Here is a 21794-nt window from a genome sequence, read left to right as displayed (position 1 = left end):
AAGCAATCCAAATCATAATACGCTGTGGAGTAACGGCAGCAAGGCCAAGGAACACAAGAATTTACATGTAGACTATGGGAGTCAACGCAGATATATCATTAAGACAAAAAAAGAAAAATACAGTGATATCATTTATGTTTAAAAAGGGAATACAAGCATGAATGTGTGCACATGTGCTTACATTCTCACAAAACTGTTCATTCACGTATGTATGTGCACAGATCCTTACTAGAAAGACAGGCAGAGACCAGGACACCTGCTGTCTCTAGGAGCAATAAAGGCTGGAAGAAGAGAAGCTTTGTTCCTATACTCCTGTTTCCTGGGGAAAAAGAAAACTTTCTATAAGAAAAAGTGGAAGGGTGGACATCTCCTCCCCAGATTAGCAGGACACTAACGAATAACCACACTGTCTTATTGTATGTCAAGAAGGGAGCCCTTGAGACACCCACTGCGAAGTTGTGCTGCCCAGTGTGTTCAGAGGAGTCTTTAGAGAAGGGCAGATAGGGTGGAGACAGAAAGCAGGTACGACAGGTAGAGGGTCGGCAAGTGACACAGTGCTGTGTGGCTCTTCTTTGGTGCTCTGTGGCATGGCATTGTGAGTGATTTCAGATCGTGAGTGCCACAAGAACGGTCACACTGAGACACACTCACCACACAATCCTTGTCCATGAGAATTTCCCTGGAAGGGCCTCTTAGTGTGAAAGAAGTGGCAGCATCAAGACACTAATTGACGCTCCGCGCTCCACCACCCATGTTTCCAAAGTGCATCTTCTGTGTGGCACGCGTACTGGACCAGTTATCTCCAGCACTTTGTCACCAAGGGCTGTGACCATGACAGAGTGGCCCGGGCTCTGAGGCCCAGGCATGTGTTCAACATCTGGAAGGCTCTTCAGAAGGCTCTGTTGTGCATCCACTGGGTGTTGGTTGTGTCTACACAGTGTCCTGACGGAACACAGCTGCGCCGCTTGGCTGAGGTGCCTCTTCACTTCCCACCTGCGCATGGCGTCTACACCAGAGCCTGGTGTCCAGGACCCAGTTAGGAGTCAGTCAGGTCACAGCTATGCCTCTTCCTGGGTTGAAGGGAGGATTCAGTGAGCCATTTCCATGGAGAGCCGAGAGCTGCAGCCCACAGAAATGCTTCTGTGTTGTTGCTGCTGGCTCATTAGCACGGCTGTCGGAGGTTTGGGATGAGTGGTCTAACCTGCGGTTTTCCATGTGTGAGACCCCGGTGCTCTTCACTGAGTGGTAGTTAAAATGAGATGAAGTGAAAGGCCTGGCCATGTCCTGGGCATGCAGTCACATGTTTCTCAGCAAGTAGTGCCCTTGTTAATTGTACGTCTTAACAGCTTAGGATGATGTCCTAACTCTAGGAAGGCCACGATGCAGAGATCATTGGAGGAGAGCGCTCGGTTTTTTACCTGTTGATGAAGATGTTTGTGACCAGTAGCCATTTCCAGCTCAAGTCGTCCACTAAACTTCTGATCATGAAGGTCAGTGTCTTGCAGCAGTTTCTCATCTGACGAGGATGTATGTGGCCTTCCTTATGGGGGTGATTTAGAATGTGGTAGGAGAAGAGTAGATTTGTGTGGGTTTTTTTGTTTTTTTTTTTTTTTTTGGTTTTTCGAGACAGGGTTTCTCTGTGTACTTTGCGCCTTTCCTGGAACTCACTTGGTAGCCCAGGCTGGCCTTGAACTCACAGAGATCCGCCTGGCTCTGCCTCCCGAGTGCTGGGATTAAAGGCGTGCGCCACCACCGCCCGGCTTGTGTGGGTTTTTATTTGGGGTGTAGTCCATTTGAAATTTTTGTAATGTTTCCATGTATTTACTGTGTGTCCGTGTGTGTGTGTGTGTGTGTGTGTGTGTGTGTGTGTGTGTGTGTGTGTGTGGTGGTGGGGGGGGGGTCAGAAAGGGAACTGTGAAGTAGTCAGTCACAGCTCGCACAGTGCAGACTCTACACAGTCTCTTCCCCTGGGAAACTGTTTCCGAGCTCCTCCTTGTCCCTCATTCCCACACTGGACTTTCTTCAGGCCTTCCAACTTTGTGACCTTGTCCACCGCCCACCCTCAGGTGTCTGCAGAGTCAGTGGGCAGGAGTGAGGACTTGGCTCTCTTCTCTCTCCTACAGTGGCACTCACGCTCCCAGGGTCACTTGATCAGCAGGCATCATAGTCCTCACCTGTAGTTACCTCAGGGGGTCAGAGGCCAGATCTCCACACCGTCTCAGAAACGCTAACAGTGGCAGCCAGTGCTTTTGGAGTGCCACCGTGTTACTTTGCAGTTTTCCTTGAAAGGCTGATGGTGTTGCTGCATTTTCAGCTTGTCTGAGCTGCTTGAAGGCCGCCCTGTTTGAGTCCCTGCCCCTGTGTGGCCATTCCCTCACCGACTGTTTAGCTGAGAGCTCCACCCCAGCCAGATGTCATGACTAGTAGCTGCAGAGGTGGGATTGACAGTCAAGGGGTGTTTGGTACACACTGTGGCAGGGCCCTGTGCCACAAGAGCACTTAGCCCCCGAGTCTCCTACGTCAGAGGACCTTTAGGAGTATCATATTGGCAAATTGAGATCCTGCCTCACTAAGCTCTCCCCTGGTAGGAATGGTATCCTAGACTTGGAGTTCCCTTAGGCTAAGGCTTGAGTCACGTGAGGGGTCATGACACATGCTTATCTGGTCTTTGTGAAAATCCAGATAAAGACAGTTCCCCAAGAACCACCTGGTTCATTCTCCTTCTTATTACAAGTTTAGGAAAGGGAGCACACAGCAGTGAGAACGGAGCCATGTTGTTCCCAACGGGGCGTGGAGTGGCCTCAGCAGTGGGGTTGTACCCTAGGAGAGCAGCTTGTGGAGCACACCTGTGGCTGGTGCGTGTGGCCCTCTGTGGTCTGGCACACTGGTGTGAAACTTGCAGCTGCACAGAAAGCAGGTTTGGTTCTGACGTTTGCATGCCTCTGCTGCCAACAGATTCTTCGGGACACAGGTGTGTTCGAACACACGTGGAGAGAGCTGGGGCTGTGGCTGGAGCACCTGGATAGCACTGCAGAAGAGCACAGGGAAAGCATCATTCAGTTCCTGGAGCGTGTGAGTGCAGAGCTTCATGGAACGGAGTGTGCTGGGGGCAGCTGACTCAACCACACTGAGCCTTTCTTGACGCAGCCCTGCCAGAAGGCTCCTGCCCACCTCACTTCCTAACCCTGCTGACACTGAGCGCCCACTCAGTGTTAGCATCTGAAGTAGCAGTATGCTACTGCATGCTTCTTGATCTCATTTGGGAAGTTTGTTTTTGCCTGAAGGAATAAGGTTATCCAAAAAGCCAAGTTACAAAGTATTAGAATAGAAGAGATCCTTTTAAAATTGTATAACAAAAAGCTTTAAAAATCTTTTTACTAAAATTATATTATTATTCTTAATAAGGACACTTAGCATTTTCTTCCTTTAATTTTACCAAGGGCATTTGGGACTTTTTTTTTTCTATTTATTTGTCGCATTTGACTGTCTTCACCTGCCTCTTTTATGTTCAGATATTACTGACACTGGTGGTGAGTCCTTACTCATACACGGACAAAGCTTCTGAGTTTGTCCAGGAAGCCAGCACCCTGCAGGCCACTGTGGGGAAGCAAGACGCCGATGATGTCAGCATTCCCATCTCCCACATTGACGGTAGGTGCTGTGCCCAGACTACTGCTGCCTGTGCTCTGAGTCTCAGGCTACAGTAGCAAGTTAGACAGAATGAGACGTGTGCCGAGGCTTTGGGCAGAGTACAGACAGCCCGTTTCCTTGTGTGAAGGACGAGCCCTTCAGCAACTCTGGAAAGGAAGCTGCTTCCCATTGTGCTGTGTGTGGAGAACTTACCTGCTGGGAGTTTCTGTCTGTTGTCTACTGTGCCTGTGCGCTGGCACTGTTAAGCTCTTTACAGATCTCACAGAAACCTCCTAACAGCTCTAAGGTGAGGAAGGTATTGCTGTTCTTCTTTAATATACAGTTAAGAGAGCTGGGGACAGAGAGGCCAAGTCACTTTGGCTCTCACATTTACGTCCTAGCAACTTCAAGATTTGAACCTAGGTGCCCGAGTGCTGGTCTGTGCTGTAGCCCTTGCTTGCTCGTCTGGACATCTGGGGTAACGTCCCTGGGCTGTAGTTACTGCCTTGGCTGAGTACCTGTACCTTGTCAAAGGCCTTGAAAACTGCAGGCAGTGTCTGCATCTGTCAACCTCTAGGAAGCATTTTCCCCTGAGAGAAGTTGGAAAATTTTTGTTTATCTCTTTTTGTAATATTCTCTTGCTTCTTCCTGTCCTGGGCTGTTTACAGTGGGATCCTGTGGCGGCTCCTTCCTAAGCTGGCCTCTCCCTTCTCTCTCAGATGTGCTGGACATGGTGGATGTCCTGGTGGAAGGCAGCGAGGGCCTGGATGAGGAGATCGGGTTCTTGTTAAATGAAGACATGATTCTGCTCACCTTCCCCTTCAGTGCTCTGGTTCCTGCAGCTCTGGAAGCCAGGAATAAGCTGCTCCTTGGGACAGAAAGTAAAGCAGGTACCTGTGCATAGTCAGGGTGGCTACGGAGGTTGGGGTTGGGATACCAGGGGCTGAAAGTATGAAGAGCCAACAGTCGGGTTCCCCAGAGTGATGGAACCTCGGCCTGGAGCCCAGAGCACAGGGATAGATGTGCAGGCGACTAGGCTGCTGGCAGAGCAGTCCTTGAGGGATGAGTCTAGAAGAATGTGTTGTTCACATGGCTCCATGGAACCAGCTATCACTTTGAGGTTTTCTCGGTGCTACTCAGTCCTGCTATCAGAATAAGGATGAACCTTGGCTATCTATTAGGTTTCCCAAGTATCTCAGACCTGAGAGCAGTCACAGATCATAGTAATCTGGCGTACCCAGACTTTACCATAGCATGTGAAGCCCCCCAATGGTTTGAGGATAAAAGTTTCCTGACCTTGTCATAGGCCAATCCAGGTCAGGTGGCTCTTCCGGTGGCTGTCTTCGATGATGTGGCCCAGGGATATAGGCTAATCTCATAGCTACACCATCTAATGGCATGTAGTTAGGATCACTGGGGAAGGTGATCCTGGTCATCCCAGAGTCTCTGATCAAGCAGCAAGTGCTACGCCTGGAGAGGGACTCAGGTGGCATGTGTTCCCACCTTACCCATTGGAGAGACCTGTGTGTCAAGGCAGAGGAAGGGCAGGAGAACCACCAGCAAGTCCTGGTCCCAGGTAGCCTTGGTCTAGCTGTACCTGTGCCTGAGGACCTGATGTCAGACCATGTGCCCTCTGTGTATTGAACTGGAACCCAGGACACCACAGGCGCCTGCACCTTCCCGTGTGGGCACTTGCCCCTTGGTGGAGCTGGCACTCATTGTCCCTGAGTCTGCTGTGTCTGTGGAAAGTGCTGTGTCAGCACGGCGCAGAGGCATTTGAGCTCTCCTCCTCCCTACCCTGCCCACCAATTCCATTGCAGGGGAGCGCGTCCTGGCGTATCTGACTGCAGTGCTGACAGACCTTCTCCATACCCAGAGGGACCCCCTCGCCCTGTGTCTCCTGCTCCAGGCTTACGACAAGTGCGAGCCTGCCAGCCTGCTCTGCCGTCAGCAGCTTGCCCAGTTTCACAGATACTACAGCCTCTGGATTCCTGAGCAAGCCCGAGAGGTCTTGGTGAGCTACACTCGCTGCTCCTCCCAAGTGTTTCTTCCTCATGCTGTAGTTGATGTGCACAGTAGTAGTTTACCGAGGGAGCTTGACCTTCCCATTTCCTCTGCTCAGCCGGTGTGAGTGGAGCAGCTCCCTGATGATCATAACTGGTTCATCACTGTTTCAGCCGAGGACAGGAAGCGGCCTCTTCCTCTTTTCCCTTACTAAGTAAAGTGGAGGGCTTGTCTCAGCTGTCTTCTACAGACATTAGTGTCCTCGGCTAGCAGACACCCCCCCCTCAATACCCCCATGAGCTCCACGCCAAAACTGGGAGAGTAAATGGGGTGATGAGGAGGATTCTTGCTGTGGTGCTGTGTCTAAACAGTCTGGGGCACCAAGTAAACCTTGCTGTGGATTTGTGTGGATTCACTCCACTTCAGCTGTGCTTAAGAATGCAGATAGCTTAGGGCCTTTGTCTTGTGATGGTAGCCATGTGTATTGTAAACCGTTTGATTCACCACCTCTGAGAGGTAGGTCAAGACGCTGATCACCGTTCAGATACACATGGGGGACCTGAGGTGCAGAGAACTTCCACCAGCAATTAGTGGTGGGGCAGGATTTGATGAGCCTGGTTCCAGAGCTGATGTCCAGACAGCCACTGCCGTCTTCCTCTGCACAGAGGCATGGTCCCCACCAGTCAGCAGGCGGTAGAGTTCAATCCTGCTCCCCTGTGTGCCGGCGTTGCCGTCTATCCTCCGCGGAGTGATCAGAGCCGGGAGTCACCCTTTGTGGTGTTCATTTAACCCTGACTGCCAGGCCGTGACCGTAATGTGACCCAGCTAGCAGCTATGGGGTAGGGTCTTGAGAATCAGCCTTTGTCACACTGTCCCAAGTAGTGGTGCAGCTACGCTGGCCCTCAGACCATGCTTTGAGAACCACTGAGCATCTGTACACAGTGGCCTTGAGCTCATTAGCTGAAGAAAGTCAAGTGTTCTAAAGTCCCATGGGTAGGTTTAGACAGCAGCTTGGTGGTGATAAGTGAATGGTTTCTGTTTGGAGCAGGACTGTTCTGGATCCTTCTTTCCCTCTACCCATTGTCCTTCTGACAGGGTACTCAGGGCAGGCCAGTAGCTTGCACAGGGCTTTGCTTTGGGTGGTACTTTCCTAGTTTGCAGTGGTTCATCCTGATAGCAGCAGTGATCAAATCCCCTTTGTGTGGCGGTCGGCTCCTCACTGCTCATACCGAACGCTCGGTGCTCTGCACTGTCGGCAGGCACGTTCTAGTTGACCTCAGGATGTTAGTGTTGGGATGGGGTTTCCTTGAGTGCGGCGCCACACCGCACCAAGTGTTTAGTGTGAAATGCCCTTCATTACCTGTTACCCCGGTTGTCGCCGGTGTGTGAGCCTTTGCTTCTGAGGTAATTTCTTTTCCATTCCTTTTGATCCCTCAGCCACTGCAGGTGCCCAGCAGCTCTGTACCCCATGTCCCCACCTCATCTTCTTGCTTCTCCACCTTGCTGCAAACAGCGTATGAGAGCCGCACACTTGGGGACAAGAACATTCAGACACAGCTGCTGGCTGCTCTTCCGGGTCTAGCTCTGCAGCAGGTGCTGTGCTCAGCCAAACAGGTGCTGCTCTACCTCAGGAGCACTGTGGAGAACTTCAGCCAGGTCAGTGCCTCTCCTCCTCCTCCTCCTCCTCCTCCTTCTCCTCCTCCTCCTCCTCCTCCCAACCCTCCACCTGCAGAGAGTGCTCTTCTCTGAGTCCGCACCACAGTGGTCACGCAGGGACAGAAATCCTGATATGCCACGAGGCAGGCCCCAGCTGCTGCTCCTGTGCTGGCCCTCTCCGGGCAGCTGTGCAGACCCCAGCTCTGGAGCCTGGGCGCTGGGCTCTGCTGCTCCTGTGCTGGCCCTCTCCGGGCAGCTGTGCAGAGGCAGTGGTGCTCGTCTGTCTGGGCCAGTATGTGTACGCAGGACAAGGTCCCTCCTGTGGTAGCCTGGACAGTAGCAGCAGAGCCAGACCTGCGCTTTCATGGTTTGTGAGTCCAGTAGCTCGCTGTTGAACTTGCTGCTGGTGGGCTGTATAGCTCTTTAGTTTGGGTTTTGTTGTTGACCTGTTCCCCTTATTTAAAAAATAAAAACAAAAACCCACACTTACTACACTTATTCACTCATTAACTTGTTTGTTTATGTGCATGTGCTTGTTTATGTGCATGTGTTTGTTTATGTGTATGTGCTTGTTTGTTTATGTGCATGTGTTTGTTTATGTGTATGTGCTTGTTTGTTTATGTGTATGTGCTTGTTTTTTTATGTGCATGTGCTTATTTGTTTATGTGCATGTGTTTATTTATGTGCATATGCTTGCTTGTTTATGTGCATGTGTTTGTTTATGAGCATGTGCTTGTTTATGTGCCTATGTTATAGGCAGAGGGCAGTCAGTATTCTGCTGGCTGGTCAGCTCTTCTTGTCTGAGGGTCATGTGTCTCTTACAGCTGGGCAGAAGTGTGGGCCCGACCCACCTGCAGCTCCTCCTGGATCTCCTTAAACACCTGGTTGTCCACTCTGAGCAGCTGGATGCCCAGAACCAGCAGAAGGCAGAGGCTGCCCGTGCTGAGTCTGATCTCTTTTTGGACATGGAGTCTGTGGCTTCACTTGAGTTGGCCACTAACAAGGTACCACCACCAGAACCTCTTCCCCTTTTCCCACAGGTTGCAGATACTGTCCATTTCTGAGTTTAAAAATGTGTTTGCTAGAGAACAGAGAACTGTAGAAAACTATGGCTGAGATGCTGGACCCTGCCCAGAGTGTTCTCGGGTAGCTGTGGCCCCCCGGCCCTGGGTCACACATGTTAAAGTATGCTCCTGACCTTGTTTTTCAGACAGTAGAGGAGCTGCTGGTGGCCGTCCTTAAACACCCCACGCTGGAGAGTTGGTTTCTAGCCCTGGAGCAGAAAGCTCTGCCTCCACACACGCTCAGCCCCATCCTGGTGAAGCTCCTAGCGGCCCACTTCAGTGCCGGGGTCCTTCAGCTACTGGTGGCAAGTTCCCCCATTCTCCATAAACTGGGCCGGTTGGACCTCCTGGCCAAGTACTCAGAAGCCATCACCCAAAGTGTGTTGAGAGAGCTGCGCACCAGGACTGTGAACTCTGCCACAGCACCCAAGACCCTGCTTCAGTTGGAGGCCCTGCGGGAGCTGCATCCATACATGGAGAGTGTCCAGATCCGAGAGGTCACCCTGGCCCTGCTGGGCTTGCCAGAGGCCCACCTGCTGGCCCAGCAAGGCACGCAGTCCCCAGGAAAGGAGAGACAACTGAGCAGTCTTGGAAAGACACTGGTACAGCTGTTGGCGAGCAGCCCCCAGGAGCAGCTGCAGAGCAGTGAGCTCCTCTGGTGGGCCGAGTATGTTCGAGGCCTGGGGGCTCTGCTCCCCACTCTGGCCGAGCGTGAGCTGGACACTGTATTCCTTCAGACTCTGCAGAGAGACCCTGTACTGGCCCCTGCGGTCCCAGCCGACCTGCTTGAGTACTGCTTGGTCCGACGGACAGAGGCAGCCCTGGGCATTGCTAGCCTGCTCCTGCGGCACAGCAGCACCCACCTACTAAAGTTTGAGCTGTGGTGTGGGCAGCCTGGTGTGGGGCTGCTGCATGAGCACCTGGATGACTTCCTCCCCCTTATCCATGTGTATCTCCAGCACAGGACTCAAGGATGCTTCATGCGGCCAACAGGAGGTATGGAGAGAGAAAGCAGTGAGGGGTTTCTGCCTGGAAGGCGGAGTGGCTCGCCCTCTTGAACCCTGTCTCTTATGTTCTGGACCTGGTACAGTTCGGTTCCTTCTTACTGTAGTCTCTCGAGGCTGAGAAAGCTGAGAGTTCTCAGCAGCCTCTCTTGTCTCTTGACCTTAGGAACTGAGGTGTAGCCCCAGGGGCCTAGCCATTCCTAATTAGAAAGGCAGGGTAGGGTGGGCAGTAATTGGGGTGTTCTGGCTGTTTCTGATTGAGCAGAAGTAACTGAGGGCTAAGCCATCCTCTGTCCCATTACACTGTCCTGTCCTTCAGGAAAGTTGTTGGTGAGTTCATACTGAGTCCAAGCAGTATGTGTGAATTCAGTTCTCTCCCTGCTGAGCCTCAGGTCTGGCACCGACAGTCACCTCCAACTTACTCATTTATAGTAAACAAAAGGTGATTCCCTGTTGCTTTGTACTGTGTCAGTGACAGGCGCTTCCTAAAGGGAGGTTCCCCGCAGGCAGCCACGTGTCCAAAGGCGCCCTGCATTGTGCACAGTAACCTCTGCTTTGTGTCTGCCTAGTGTGCTCCGCTGTCACTCCTGTCTTGAAGGCCCTATGGAGACAAGTGCGAGACAGGGTTTTTCAGATTGATGGACTCTCCAAACATGAGCTGCATCTGGAGTCCCTGGCTCAGCTCGTTCCATTTGCAAGAACCAAAGATCTGCATGTTCTCATGGACCGTTTACCCAGCTTGCTTCGGACCCTGAGTAGTCACAGGAGGTATGACATCTAAGGCCGTGGGGTGGCTTTTCCCTCTTAGCGTCACTTTCTCTTTGGTATGTATGGAACAGTTAAGGAAAAGTGTGTCTTCCTGTTGTGCCAGTGGACGGAACAGCAGTCTGGCTGGGGCAGCCATTATGGCTGGAGAAGTGCATCTCTGCCTGCGGATGGCTGATGCCCCAGAGCAGCGCTCTACCAGAGCGGCTTCCCCCAGCCGCGGTTTTGCAGTGTCTCACTTGGGTGAGGGGGTGTGCTCTCTGGTCTCCAGAGGGTCGAGGGACGGAGTGCCACTGACTGCTGATAGAACAGCCTTCCAAAGAAAGCACCAGGCCCTGTGCGTCACTAGATCAGAGGTGGGGAGGCCCTGGTTAAGAACGAGTCTGGAGAAAGAAGACCAGGACTCACCGCAGTGAACATTTGCTGGTAAACTGACAGACAGAAGGGTGGACTGTGTGGCACACCACAGCTCCCGGTGCCGCCAGGACGGTGGAGAGGTGGTGGAGAGGCGGGAAAAAGGAGAAGAAAGGGGTCTTGTTCGTTTGTTTTCTTCTTGTTTTTGTTTGTTTGCTTGCTTGATTGTTTTGTTTTGATTTTTTTTTAATTTTCTCTTGGGGGGGGCACTGCAGGGGTGAGGGGAGGATATGGGGGGACCAAGAGGTGAGTGAAATTAGCAGTGCATGATGTGAAATTCCCAAAGAATCAATAAATAAATTACATTTAAAAATTAAAAAAAAAAAGATAATAACTGCCAACCCAGTATTCTATACCTGGTGAAACACTCTCTCTCTCTCTCTCTCTCTCTCACACACACACACACACACACACACACACACACGCGCGCGCGCACTGAGTCTGGAGAGACTGTCCTTTCTCTGCTGTGCTGAGCCCACTGACAGTGTGAGGTGAAGTCAGAGTGGCCCTGAGAGTGGGCAGTGCGGCCTCTGTACAGACAGCCCTCAGCAGCGTAACCCTGCCGCCCCTGTCTCCTGCTGCAGTTGGATCGTGGCCGACTCTGTCTCTGCAGCCTTGGCGGGGTCAGCAGAAGAGCTGAGGGCCTGGAGGAAGACCCTTCTGGGGTCCTGTATGCAGTGGCTGGCTGTGTCCTTCAGTGGCAGGGAGCCAGGAGATGAAAACCCCCAGGAGCAAGAGAAGCCAATGCTGCTCCGATTAAGCCAGTTGTTGGTAAGTAGCTCTCCTTGGAGACCCTGCTTACATGCTGAGGGGACGTGGAGCCAGACAAGCCAAACTGTATGGTGTGAAGGAGGCCTCAGAGGAAGTGAGGGGACTGATGTCTGGGGGCAGTCGGGTGGGAGGGCTCTGAATTTGTAAGCCATCTTTTATCAGGAATGGATGTTGCATTTTATCAGATTCTTTTTCATCTATTGAGATGTTACAGAAAGTCTGTCTTTTGATTAGTCTGTTAATAGGGTGAATTTTATTAGTTAATGCTAAACCAGCCTTGTATTCTTGAAATCAACTACTTGATCATAGTGTATTAGCCTTGTTCTATGTTGTTGAATTTGATTTGCTAATTAATTCCGCTAGGGAGTTTTTGCTCCTTTGTGCATAAGGCATAGTTGAATAGTGTTGAATTTATCTTTTCTGTGATGCTCTGTGTTGGGTAAGGCAGGCCTCATAGGATGAGTTGGGAACAGTTTCACTAGGTTTAAAATTCAAGTGGACAGTTTGGTTGTTCTTCTTAACTGTTTTATAGGTACCGCCTTCCTATCTTCTGGATTGCTTTGTTTCCAGTCAGATCTGTCATTCTTACTTTCACTCATCAATACATGGTGCCTTTTTTCCTATGGCTGATTTTAGGACCTTTTGAAAGTGTGGGTTGAGCAGTTAGTTGGCTTATGATGGCCCATAGGCTTTCCATCCCTAGCTTCTTAAGCACTGCATGCAGTAAGCTGTCTGTCTGTCTGCAGCTTGTGGTGGTTATAAAGTTGAGAAATGGTCCACGTTTATTCCCTTCTATTAAAGTACTCCCTTTTAAATGTTATGTTTCCATATAGAAATAGTATCCTAAAAGTTAGTAGTGGCCCCCAAGGCATGCCGTCTGTATAACTTCCAGGCATGCCGTCTGTATAACTTCCAGGCATGCCGTCTGTATAGCTTCCAGGCATGCAGTCTGTATAGCTTCCAGGCATGCACCATACACTTGTGGATTGTAAAACCCCAGTGGAAGCTGTACAACTTCAGAGATACATTGAGATGTGTAGAGCTTGGGACTGGATAAGGGTTTGGGTGGCTCCCGTACTCTAGCTGCTTGATGTTTTTATTTGTGAGTTCATTATGAATCACAAAGTGATTGATAATATATATATTTTACAACCTGTACTTTCAGGCTTAATTTGTTGTGTCATGGTTTGTGAATTTAAAGTAACAGGAACCCAACATGGTATGACTTCAGTGTGTACCCTTCAGTGTCTCTTTTCTTGGCTAAGTAATACTTTACAGATATGGGAATGAGTAGCTGGCTTGGTTTTTTTGTTTTGTTTTTTTCAAGACAGGGTTTCTCTGTGTAGCTTTGGTGTCTGTCCTGGCTCTTGCTCTGTAGACCAGACTGGCCTCGAACTCACAGAGATCCGCCTGCCTCTGCCTCCCGAGTGCTGGGGTTAAAGGCGTGCGCCACCACCGCCTGGCGAGTACCTGGGTTTTTGTTGCTTAGTAGTATTCCATGTATGATGTCTGTCACCCTTTCCTCCAATACCATGAAAATGTAAATTTACTGGCTTTTGTGATCGTAAGCTAACAAACATACCAACTACAGCAGTGAGCAGTGCAGAGCTGGGGTGTAGCTGAGTGATGGAGTGCTGGCTTAGCTCCTGCAGGTCCCTGCTCTATCCATAGTGCCCTACCACCAGCCCCAGGAAGACCAGCAATGCAAAACTAAGAGAACATCGCAAGGCCATTCCGCCATGTTAGGTGAATGAATATCCTAGAGATGGTATATCTCTGCGTGCAAGTGATGAGCTAGAACTGAACTGTAAGTGTTAGACACTCCCTTACAGACAGCACAGAGGTTTTTGTCTCCAGATTATTCTAGACCCTGTGAGGCTCAGTACTGACTGCCACAGCCCTCTGTACATCTGATCAGTTTATCCTGGTGAATCCCCGAAACAGCAAGTGCTGGGCAAAGAGAACAGCGTTGAAGAGTGTGATGCGTCAGAAAAGTCCTCGGTCGAGGGCCAGTGCCCTGGGATCTCCTGGCCGTCTTTGGCACTGAGGTCTCCGTGCATGGCTGGCCTGGTGGAGGCAGTGACATGAGTGACCTGTGCTTAGCTGTGCTCAGGGCCAGCGTTGCGCCTCACGGTCCCTTTGTGCACTGTTTCCTGGGGTGGGTGAGCATGTCCTCTGAGTGTTCTCCACTGGTTCCTAAGGAAAAAGCTAATCGCAAATCCACCAGTGCTGTCTGAAAAGGCGGGCATGGAAACATAACAGGACCGCCCGGGAAATGCCCCTTTGCATGTTTGGTGTGCTGATAAAATTTCAGTACTGCTTTTTTAAATAACAAAACAAGGGGTTGTAGCTCAGTGGGTAGAGCCCTTGCTCAGCATGCACAAAACCCTGGCTTCCATCGCCAGCACCGGATAAACAGGGAATGGTAGCTCAGACCTGTAATCCTAGCCCTCAGGAAGTAGGGGAGTCCCCAGTTAGTTCACAGCGGCCTACATGGGAGCCTGTCTCAAACAAAGCGGCCGTGTTTGGGTACTTGGTTTCTGTTTGCTGTAAATTCACAGTCTGCACGTTAGTCTTCGTTGTAAGATGGTTGGCCTGTCTCTGCCCCTGGGTCAGCAGGAACGGCAGTAGGTGAGTGGAGCAGCTGCAGGGGAGATGACAGACTGAGTAGGAAGCGCTGCAGGGCTCTCGGTAACCCTGCTTCAGAAGTCAGAGAGAGAACTGGAGCTAGTTCAGCTGCCCCCCGAAACAGTGTTGGAGCCCTCAGTGTGTCCAGCTCACTGGCATGTTTCATGTGCACTTTTGCTTGCTTTTTTCTAGCATGAGCTTAAAGAGGTTGACCCTGGTGACTGGCAGCAGTTTGTGAAGACAGGACTCAAGTAAGTTGATTTGATTTTCTTGGTGCCACTTGTAAAGACGTGGTGCTCCAACCATGCAGGTCTCTTTAGCTTGTCATTAGAGTACCAGTCACAGCAGCACAGCTGTCAGCCTTGTCTACAGAGAAGAAAAACATCCGAAACACACAAACATGGAAATGGTGTGATAGTGCATGTCTGTAATGCAGCACTTGGGGAGGAATTTCAAAATCATTCTTCTGCTCCATAGCAAGTTCAAGGCCAGCCTGGGCTGCATGAGACTTTATCTCAAGAAAACAAAACAGTCTGATCACACACACACACACACACACACACACACACACACACACACACACGAAGTAAAAATGAAATTTTGAAAATTTGAAGTGTAGAGATGATAGCTGTACTCAAACACGATGAATGTCACCGTTTTCTGTATTATTCCTAATGAATTCTTGTCTCCCCTCTGTGCCCAGCCATGCATTTGTCATCCTCCAGGGCTGTTTATCTAGTTTTGTTTTGTTTGTTTTTGTTTTTTCAGTGCTGAGGATTGACCTAGCTAGGGCCTTACAAATGCTAGGCAAGTATTTTACACCACTGAGCTGTGGCCACCCAGCCTCTGTGTGGCAGAGTATGTTCCACGGCATGATATATTATTGCATGTGTTTGATACTTTGAACATTCATGTCATTCTTTGTCTTTGTTTTTTTTTTTTACTCAGATGTTTCTAATTTAAAACATACAGATCTAAAAGTCATCCATTTTCACTACTGTGTAGAATTCCGTCTTTAGACTGTACAGCGGTTTATTTAGCAGTTCCCTGCTGGAGGACATCTAGGCTGTTCCCTGAGCCCTCCCCACCTTTATAGCCCCTGCAGTGACTCCCCATGTTACATGTAGTGCTGGTGGAGGACCTGCCGGCTGGGGGAGGATCTGCACACTTTGAATGTCACTCGAGCAAAGTGGAGAGACTTTGTTCCTAGCAGGGAGTGTGTGCGTTAATGAGACCTCGCTCACATTTGCTGTGGTCAGACTAGTTTGGGTGTGCAGAGAATCATGAAATGATGTGTGGTGCCTGTAATCTTCATTCCTGATTATTTGTGATGTCCAACATCCAGAGAAAATGTCATGAGAAGAAAGAAGGAAGGAGTGGTTCCAGGTTAAATACTGCCATCATTATTATTTCTTCTTCTTTTTTTCAAGCGTTATTTATTTATGTTTGTATGTATTTGAGTTCTCTGTCTGCATGTTCCTCTGCTTGCCAGAGGAGGGCATTGGATCCCATTACAGATGGTTGTGAGCCACCCTATGGGTGCTGAGAATTGAACCCAGGTTCTCTGGAAGAGCAGCCAGTGCTCTTAACCACTGAGCCATCTCTCCAGCCCCCTCTTCTTTTTCTTTTCTTATTTGTCTGTCTGTTCTTTGACCTTTTGAGACAGAGTCTCACTATGTAGTCCAAGCCTCCTCCAACTCTGAGCCTTCTTCCCAAGTGCTGGGAAGTGTCCAGGGGAATTGATGCAGCCCCTGCCCAGCCCCACTCTCCCCTACACAGCCCTGCCCAGCCTCACTCTCTCCTACACAGCCCTGCCCAGCCCCACTCTCCCCTACATAGCCCCTGCCCAGCCCCACTCTCCCATACACAGCCCCTGCCCAGCCCTACTCTCCCCTACACAGCCCTGCCCAGCCCTACTCTCCCCTACACAGCCCTGCCCAGCCCCACTCTCCCCTACACAGCCCTGCCCAGCCCCACTCTCCCCTACACAGCCCCGCCCAGCCCCACTCTCCCCTACACAGCCCCGCCCAGCCCCACTCTCCTTGATGCTGCACAGCACTTCCTGTTTTCTTCATGACAAGTCTAGGGACATCCTAATGCTGACCTGGAGAGAGCTACAAGGATTTCTCCTAGACCTCTTCTCCCTTTAGTGGGTTTGAAGGGATTGAAGACATAGCTTGGTGTAGTCCAAATGGCCAAGGACCCAGGGAGGCCGACCTGGTAGGGTCCACCGCGGAGTGCCGTCCTCACACTCAGGCTTCTGCCTGCTGACTCAGCAGACAGAACGGTCTTCTTGATAGCTCTGCCACAGAGCAGGTTCAGCCATGTGCCACAGAAGATGGTTTGGTCAGAGATCACCCTGTATGATAGTGATCCCACACGAGGCTGGGTAGCTAGTGATGTCGCTGTCCTGTCTGTGTCAGCCCATTCTGTGATGTCTGTCTCATGACAGGATCTCCTCATGATGTAGGTTAGAGATCCCTGTCATGGTGGACAGATAGGACTCAGAACCAGGGATGAATGTATACATAGCCACTGTAAAATTGTCAGCTTTGTAGTTTTGGAATTCTAAGGACAAATGTTATTTCCTAAAAAAATAAGCTTCCCTTCATGACACTTTTTCCCTTTGGCTTGTCTTCCAGATTTCGGTACCAGGACCTCACCTTTTTGAAGACTCTGCTCGATGCCATGAAACTCCTGTATAGTCCAGAAAGCTCTGTGCACACAAAACTTGTCCAGCTTCCAGTGGTCCACATGATGCTCACCCAGCATTCTCTGTTTTTGCCAACCATGCTGACATCGGAAGAACAGGAAGATCTGGACAGTCAAGTAAAAGGTGTCTGCACACTCTGCCCTCCCAGCTCAGTGGCAGCTGCTGTCTTCTAGCTCCATCCAGCTAGCCAAGCACCATTCCTTTTCAGAGTGCCGTACTGGAATCTCTGTGTCTATCAGATTCAGGGTACAGACGTGCTCCTCTGTCTTAAAAGTGACACAGAAGTTGCCCCCTGTTTTGAAGGCTTTGTCTGGTTTACAGAGGTTCTGTGGGGGCTCGTGGCCCTGTCAGGAGCTGGTGTTAAAAGTCTGGGAGTTAGGGGAGGGGTGGGAAAATAAGTGTGGACATTTGCCCGGAGAGGAGTGGAGTCGCCATGAGTCTTGCAGGGAGGGTTGAATGAAAGCAGGAAGGGCTAGAGCTTCGTTGGTGGTGGCCCACTGCTTCCAGGCCTGCTGCAGTGCACCCTCCCCGACTGTGTGAGAAGGTGTCTCTCTCCTTAGTGCTTATGTCCATGTTTCTTCCAGAAACCCTGGTGGACCTGATGTCCGCTGTGGTGAGGATGTGCCCTTCCGTCTGTGAGAGCAGCCACTTTGCCGTGCTTCTTGGGACCTACAGCGCCACCCTCAGTGTCCTGGGTGAGGAGGACCTGATGGCCAGGCTATGTGGGTGGGGCTCGTGGGTGTACCCTCTTGTGTATTGGAGGGGTTCAGTTTCCTGAAAGTGGCCTTCCTTTGTCTCTAGACCAGAAGATTTTACTTCTCCTTCGTGCATATGAACAGAACAACCTCAGCCTCATCAGCTTCAGGTGAGTGTTGGCTTGACAGGTGGTCATGAACAAAAGGACAATGGGGACACTTGGCCCAGTGGTGTCGCCCCTCTCCAGGGAGCTCTAGATCCGAGACAGCTCATTCCTCTCTGTTGTTGTCTTAAACTATTATTAGGATTTGTATTCCTTATTTTGTATAAATGTAGGCATATGCATAGCATGTTCATGCCACAGTGCACACTTGGAAGTCAAGAACAGAGCCTCCACAGAAGCGTTGGCAGGAACCAGACCCACACTGTAGTCGTTGCCATGTCCCGTGGGCCTCAGTGGGCAGCTGCCGGCGAGTACCGGGCTGCACAGGGTGGGGTCTCCAGGCAGGGCTGACTAAAGACTTTGCGGCAGTCCTGACGGGTTGGTTCCTCCTGTGGGCAGCCTGAGGTCAGGATCCTGTGGCTGCTTTAGCCTGCCTGTAGAATCCCTGCTCTGCTGCTCCCCAGCGGGCAAGTGAGTGGCCGTGCAGCGTCCCCAGGCCCTCATACCTCTTCCCCACATTGCACAGAAGGTGGCAATGTAAGCCATGGGGTCATGGCACCGATTCCGTGAATTCTTGCATGCGACAGGCTCTGAGTCTGGCCACATACCCCAAGAGTAGTGTGTGGGTGCTGGCTTGTGCTGCCACCACCCGCTGTCCCTGCGCCTCAGCAGCACCATCACCGTGTCGATTTCAGAGGCCATGTTAAGGGTTAAGTGATAGAGCGTGCATGCTTACCCAGAGTGGCACTTGGATCTTGGTGTTGGGGTTGTGGTCATCAGTTCTGTTTCTGGTGGGTCCTGTGACCAGTCTGCACTCCTCTGTGACTCTAGGGTTCTGTTGTGGGGCCCAGCAGCTGTGGAGCATCACAAGACATGTCGAAGCCTAGGCAAGTCACTGTGGCAGCAGCCAAGCGTTGGGGACATCCTCCGCCTGCTGGACCCAGAACGGATGATGCAGACCATCCTGCACTTCCCACAGGACCGGAGGCTGCTGCCTGCTGAGGTGTGGTGCTGCTCTTCTCCCTTCCCTGTTGGCACTCCAGTTTTGTCCAGAGGTGCAGACTGGACCTCCATGTCCATACTGAAGCTGGACCACACTGGTCACACTGTTTTGTTATTTATTACCCCCACAAGCTTGTCTTGAAGTAAGTCTCAAAGATCACAGTTTCCTGTGAAAACTCTTTTTTGTGGAACTGCTTAAGCTTTATGAGCTCTGACAGTGGGGTCAGCATCCAAATGGTCAGCATCCCTGAGCATGGTGTTGGCTCGGGCTGTTTCAGGACACAGGGGAGCCACTGGTGTTTAAGGACAAGACTGTGAGAGTGGACCTCGACAGCCTCTATGACCCCTGCTTTCTTCTCCATCTCTTTGGGGAGTTGACCAGGCCAGGTGAGTGTGCTGGCCTTCTGCGGTCAGATTGCTGTTCATTGTTTTCATAGCTCCCAGGTCAGTCCCCAGTCAGGAAACTATTCTTCTAGGGGTTTTGTTTGTTATGGGTATGTTGCTAGGGGCATAGGGGCACAACCCACCTTATCATTCCTTGGACCTAGAGCCCTGAGCTAGTCTGCTTTCTCTCCCTTTCAGTCATGATATTTGGTTTGTTGGTTTGTTTTTTAATTAGTCCTTACTATTGTGCACAGGATGTTTTGCACTCATGCCACAGCACCCGTGGAGGTCAGAGAACAACTTTAAGGCGATAGTTTTCGCCTTTAGTATGAGTCCCAGTCATCAAATTCAAGTTGCCAGGCTTTACAGCAAGCACCTTTATCCTCAGAGTCTTCTTGCCTGCCCATGGATTTATTTATGTTATATTCAAGGTCTTTAGCTATACTTAAGACCTTGTTTTTGTTGGAAGAACAAGGGATATTGTTCTTTTTTCCCAGAATTGAGAATTTAATTATTTTTAGTATTGGATTATGCATTCAAATTTTAAAATTTAGATGATAGAAAATTAAAACTTTAAGGCACACAGTAAAAAATTTCTGTGTCTGACTTCTAGGCATGGCTTTTTATTTATTTACAAAAATTTAGTGTGTGTGTGTGTGTGTGTGTGTGTGTGTGTGTGTGTGTGTGTGCACACACGCGCGCGCGCATGATCCTGGCCCCAGCAGTCTGTGCTTCCACCGTGGCCAGGTATTGCTGCCCTTGTCCGAAGTCAGGCCTGTGATTCTTGTGTCTTACTGCTCCACTTTCAGCCCTTTGTGGAGAGTAGGAACCTGTTTTCATAACCTCACTACCTGCCCACTTGGAGTGCTCAGCCAGCCAAGGCTGTTACCAGTGGCAGTGACAGATGCTTTTTCCACAGCAGCTCTTGTGCTAGACAGGCTGGAGCTACAGTCTGCCAAGGCAGCCGCACAGGGTGAGCTGCATGCCACCGCCTGGTGCCCAGCGCACCAGACCTGTGGACTCTGCTGTCTGTGAAGAACCTTTTACAGTTCATGTCTGAGGATGTCATATAAAGAGAGGCTGAGGCACATTTCCTGATGCTCCTGGAACAGAGCCACAGGACCATGAATGTCCACTAAACCTGGGTGCTTTTGATGTTTCTATGGTCTTTGTCCTGGCTAAGCCATCTCAGAATTTTAAAGCTGGTTTTAGAAGGTCAAAATCCTGTTCAAAGGGTTCTTAAAACAGAGTAGCATTTATAGCCACTTTTCAATAACCTGGTATATTTTCAGTACCCAAGGGCAGCCCTCTTCCATAAGTGCACAGCTAAGACCAGAGAGTAGCCGAGAAAGTCACAGAATAGGAAGTTGGTTTCTCCTCATGGCCACGTGGAAAATTCATTTGTCTTAGAACGTCAGTAGTTACTAAAATTATCCCAGCCGTCAGAGGTCTAGCTTTCCTCATTGAGTGTAAATTAAATGTTTAGACTGTTCTCTCTCCCAAACATACTCTATTCATGAATGTCTGTTATGTAGCTATCTCTTAAATACCTCTGTTCTCCAGAGCAGTATTCATTTTATCTATAGTTTGATGCTTTTAAAAAGCTTTTTAGTGCCCTTTGCACATCCAAATCGTCAGTTGTTAGAAACTGTGAAATGGAGTCTGTAAGTTACTGGAACAATCAATCGCCTGCTTGTTCTTTTCCCAGTCCTGGCTTCCGTCTGTGCTTTACCATCAAGTGGGCTCTCATAAGCAGCATGTGCTAAGTTACAACTTAGTAACTTGAGTTCTGGTTTAGTGGAGGGTGTCCACCATGTCTACGTAATGAAATCATAGCCCTGGTTCAGTTTTGTAAGGGTGAGTGTGGCTGCTTAGGGCTCGTGTCATGCAGTTGATCACAGTTTACTCTCCAGCCAGATGACTTTGCTTCATGCATGTGCAAGAGGCTAACCATAGCATAGACCGTTTCTCCTTTCTGAGTGTCTTGTTAGGGCTTCTATTGCTGCGATGAAACTCCATGACCAAAAAGCAAGTTGGGGAGGAAAGGGTTTATTTGGCTACACTTCCAGATCATAGTCCTTCACTGAAGGAAGTCAGGACAGGAACTCAAACAGGGCAGGAACCTGGAGGCGGGAGCTGATGCAGAGGCCATGGAAGGGAGCTGTTTACTGACTTCCTTCCCATGGCTTGCTCAGCCTGCTTTCTTATAGAACCCAGGACCACCAGCCAGGGGATGGTACCACCCACCATGGGCTGGGCCCTCCCCCACCAATCACTAATTAAGAAAATGCCCTACAGGCCTGCCTGCAGCCCGATCTTATTTGAGGTTCCCTCCTCTCAGATGACTTAGGCTTGTGTCAGGTTAATAAAACCAGCCAGCGTGCTTGGCTTTTGTGCTATTCCTAAACCTTTTCTTTGTCACCTGTAAACCTATTTTTACTTCAGTTTTTCGTAATTTTGTTTCTGGCTTGTGCTTCTGGAGCTCCTGACTGACAGTCCAGCGGGGCTGGCTTGAGAGAAGCATGGCCCCCGTGTCTCCAGGTTCTTCTTAGGCCTCCGTGGTTGCTGGCCGCCTGCACGTTGCCCTGCTGCTCAGTACTGCTGCTGTGGCTTTTAGATGTTTGTTTTCTCTGTACTTGGGTTCCGATAGTTTTCTCTGTATCTGGTTTACATGGTTTCTCTTGCAGTCTTCTGAGTCACTGGCCTGTTCTGATCTTGGTCCTGGCCAGTGCACTTTCAGCTCTGTCCCACCAGCCACTCCCAAATAACCGTGCAGAGACTTACTGTTAATTATAACTGCTCGGCTGAGAGCTTAGATTTGGTTGTAACTAGCTCTTGTAACTTAAAGTAACCGGTTCCTATTTATTTACTTGTTGCCATGTGGCTCCTGGCTCATGACC

General features: G+C 50.2%; 1 protein-coding gene across 1 annotated transcript in view; it reads left to right on the top strand.

Annotated features, from left to right (window-relative positions):
• Urb1 (URB1 ribosome biogenesis homolog) overlaps positions 1-21794 on the top strand; it is a 60957-nt gene that overhangs the window by 26925 nt on the left and 12238 nt on the right. The window contains exons 15-30 of the mRNA XM_052741112.1: positions 1371-1490; positions 2956-3072; positions 3513-3651; positions 4350-4520; positions 5451-5644; positions 7072-7290; positions 8115-8294; positions 8501-9350; positions 9928-10126; positions 11122-11308; positions 14129-14187; positions 16579-16772; positions 17234-17344; positions 17451-17514; positions 18340-18511; positions 18789-18897. Of these exons, the coding sequence (XP_052597072.1) occupies positions 1371-1490; positions 2956-3072; positions 3513-3651; positions 4350-4520; positions 5451-5644; positions 7072-7290; positions 8115-8294; positions 8501-9350; positions 9928-10126; positions 11122-11308; positions 14129-14187; positions 16579-16772; positions 17234-17344; positions 17451-17514; positions 18340-18511; positions 18789-18897 (3085 nt within the window). The remainder of the gene's footprint in view (positions 1-1370; positions 1491-2955; positions 3073-3512; positions 3652-4349; positions 4521-5450; positions 5645-7071; positions 7291-8114; positions 8295-8500; positions 9351-9927; positions 10127-11121; positions 11309-14128; positions 14188-16578; positions 16773-17233; positions 17345-17450; positions 17515-18339; positions 18512-18788; positions 18898-21794) is intronic.

The sequence above is a fragment of the Peromyscus californicus genome, unplaced genomic scaffold (assembly GCF_007827085.1).
Source record: "Peromyscus californicus insignis strain IS unplaced genomic scaffold, ASM782708v3 Scaffold_16__1_contigs__length_79575227, whole genome shotgun sequence".
In the NCBI taxonomy this organism is placed as follows: domain Eukaryota; kingdom Metazoa; phylum Chordata; class Mammalia; order Rodentia; family Cricetidae; genus Peromyscus; species Peromyscus californicus.
This window is presented reverse-complemented; position numbering and strand designations above follow the sequence as displayed.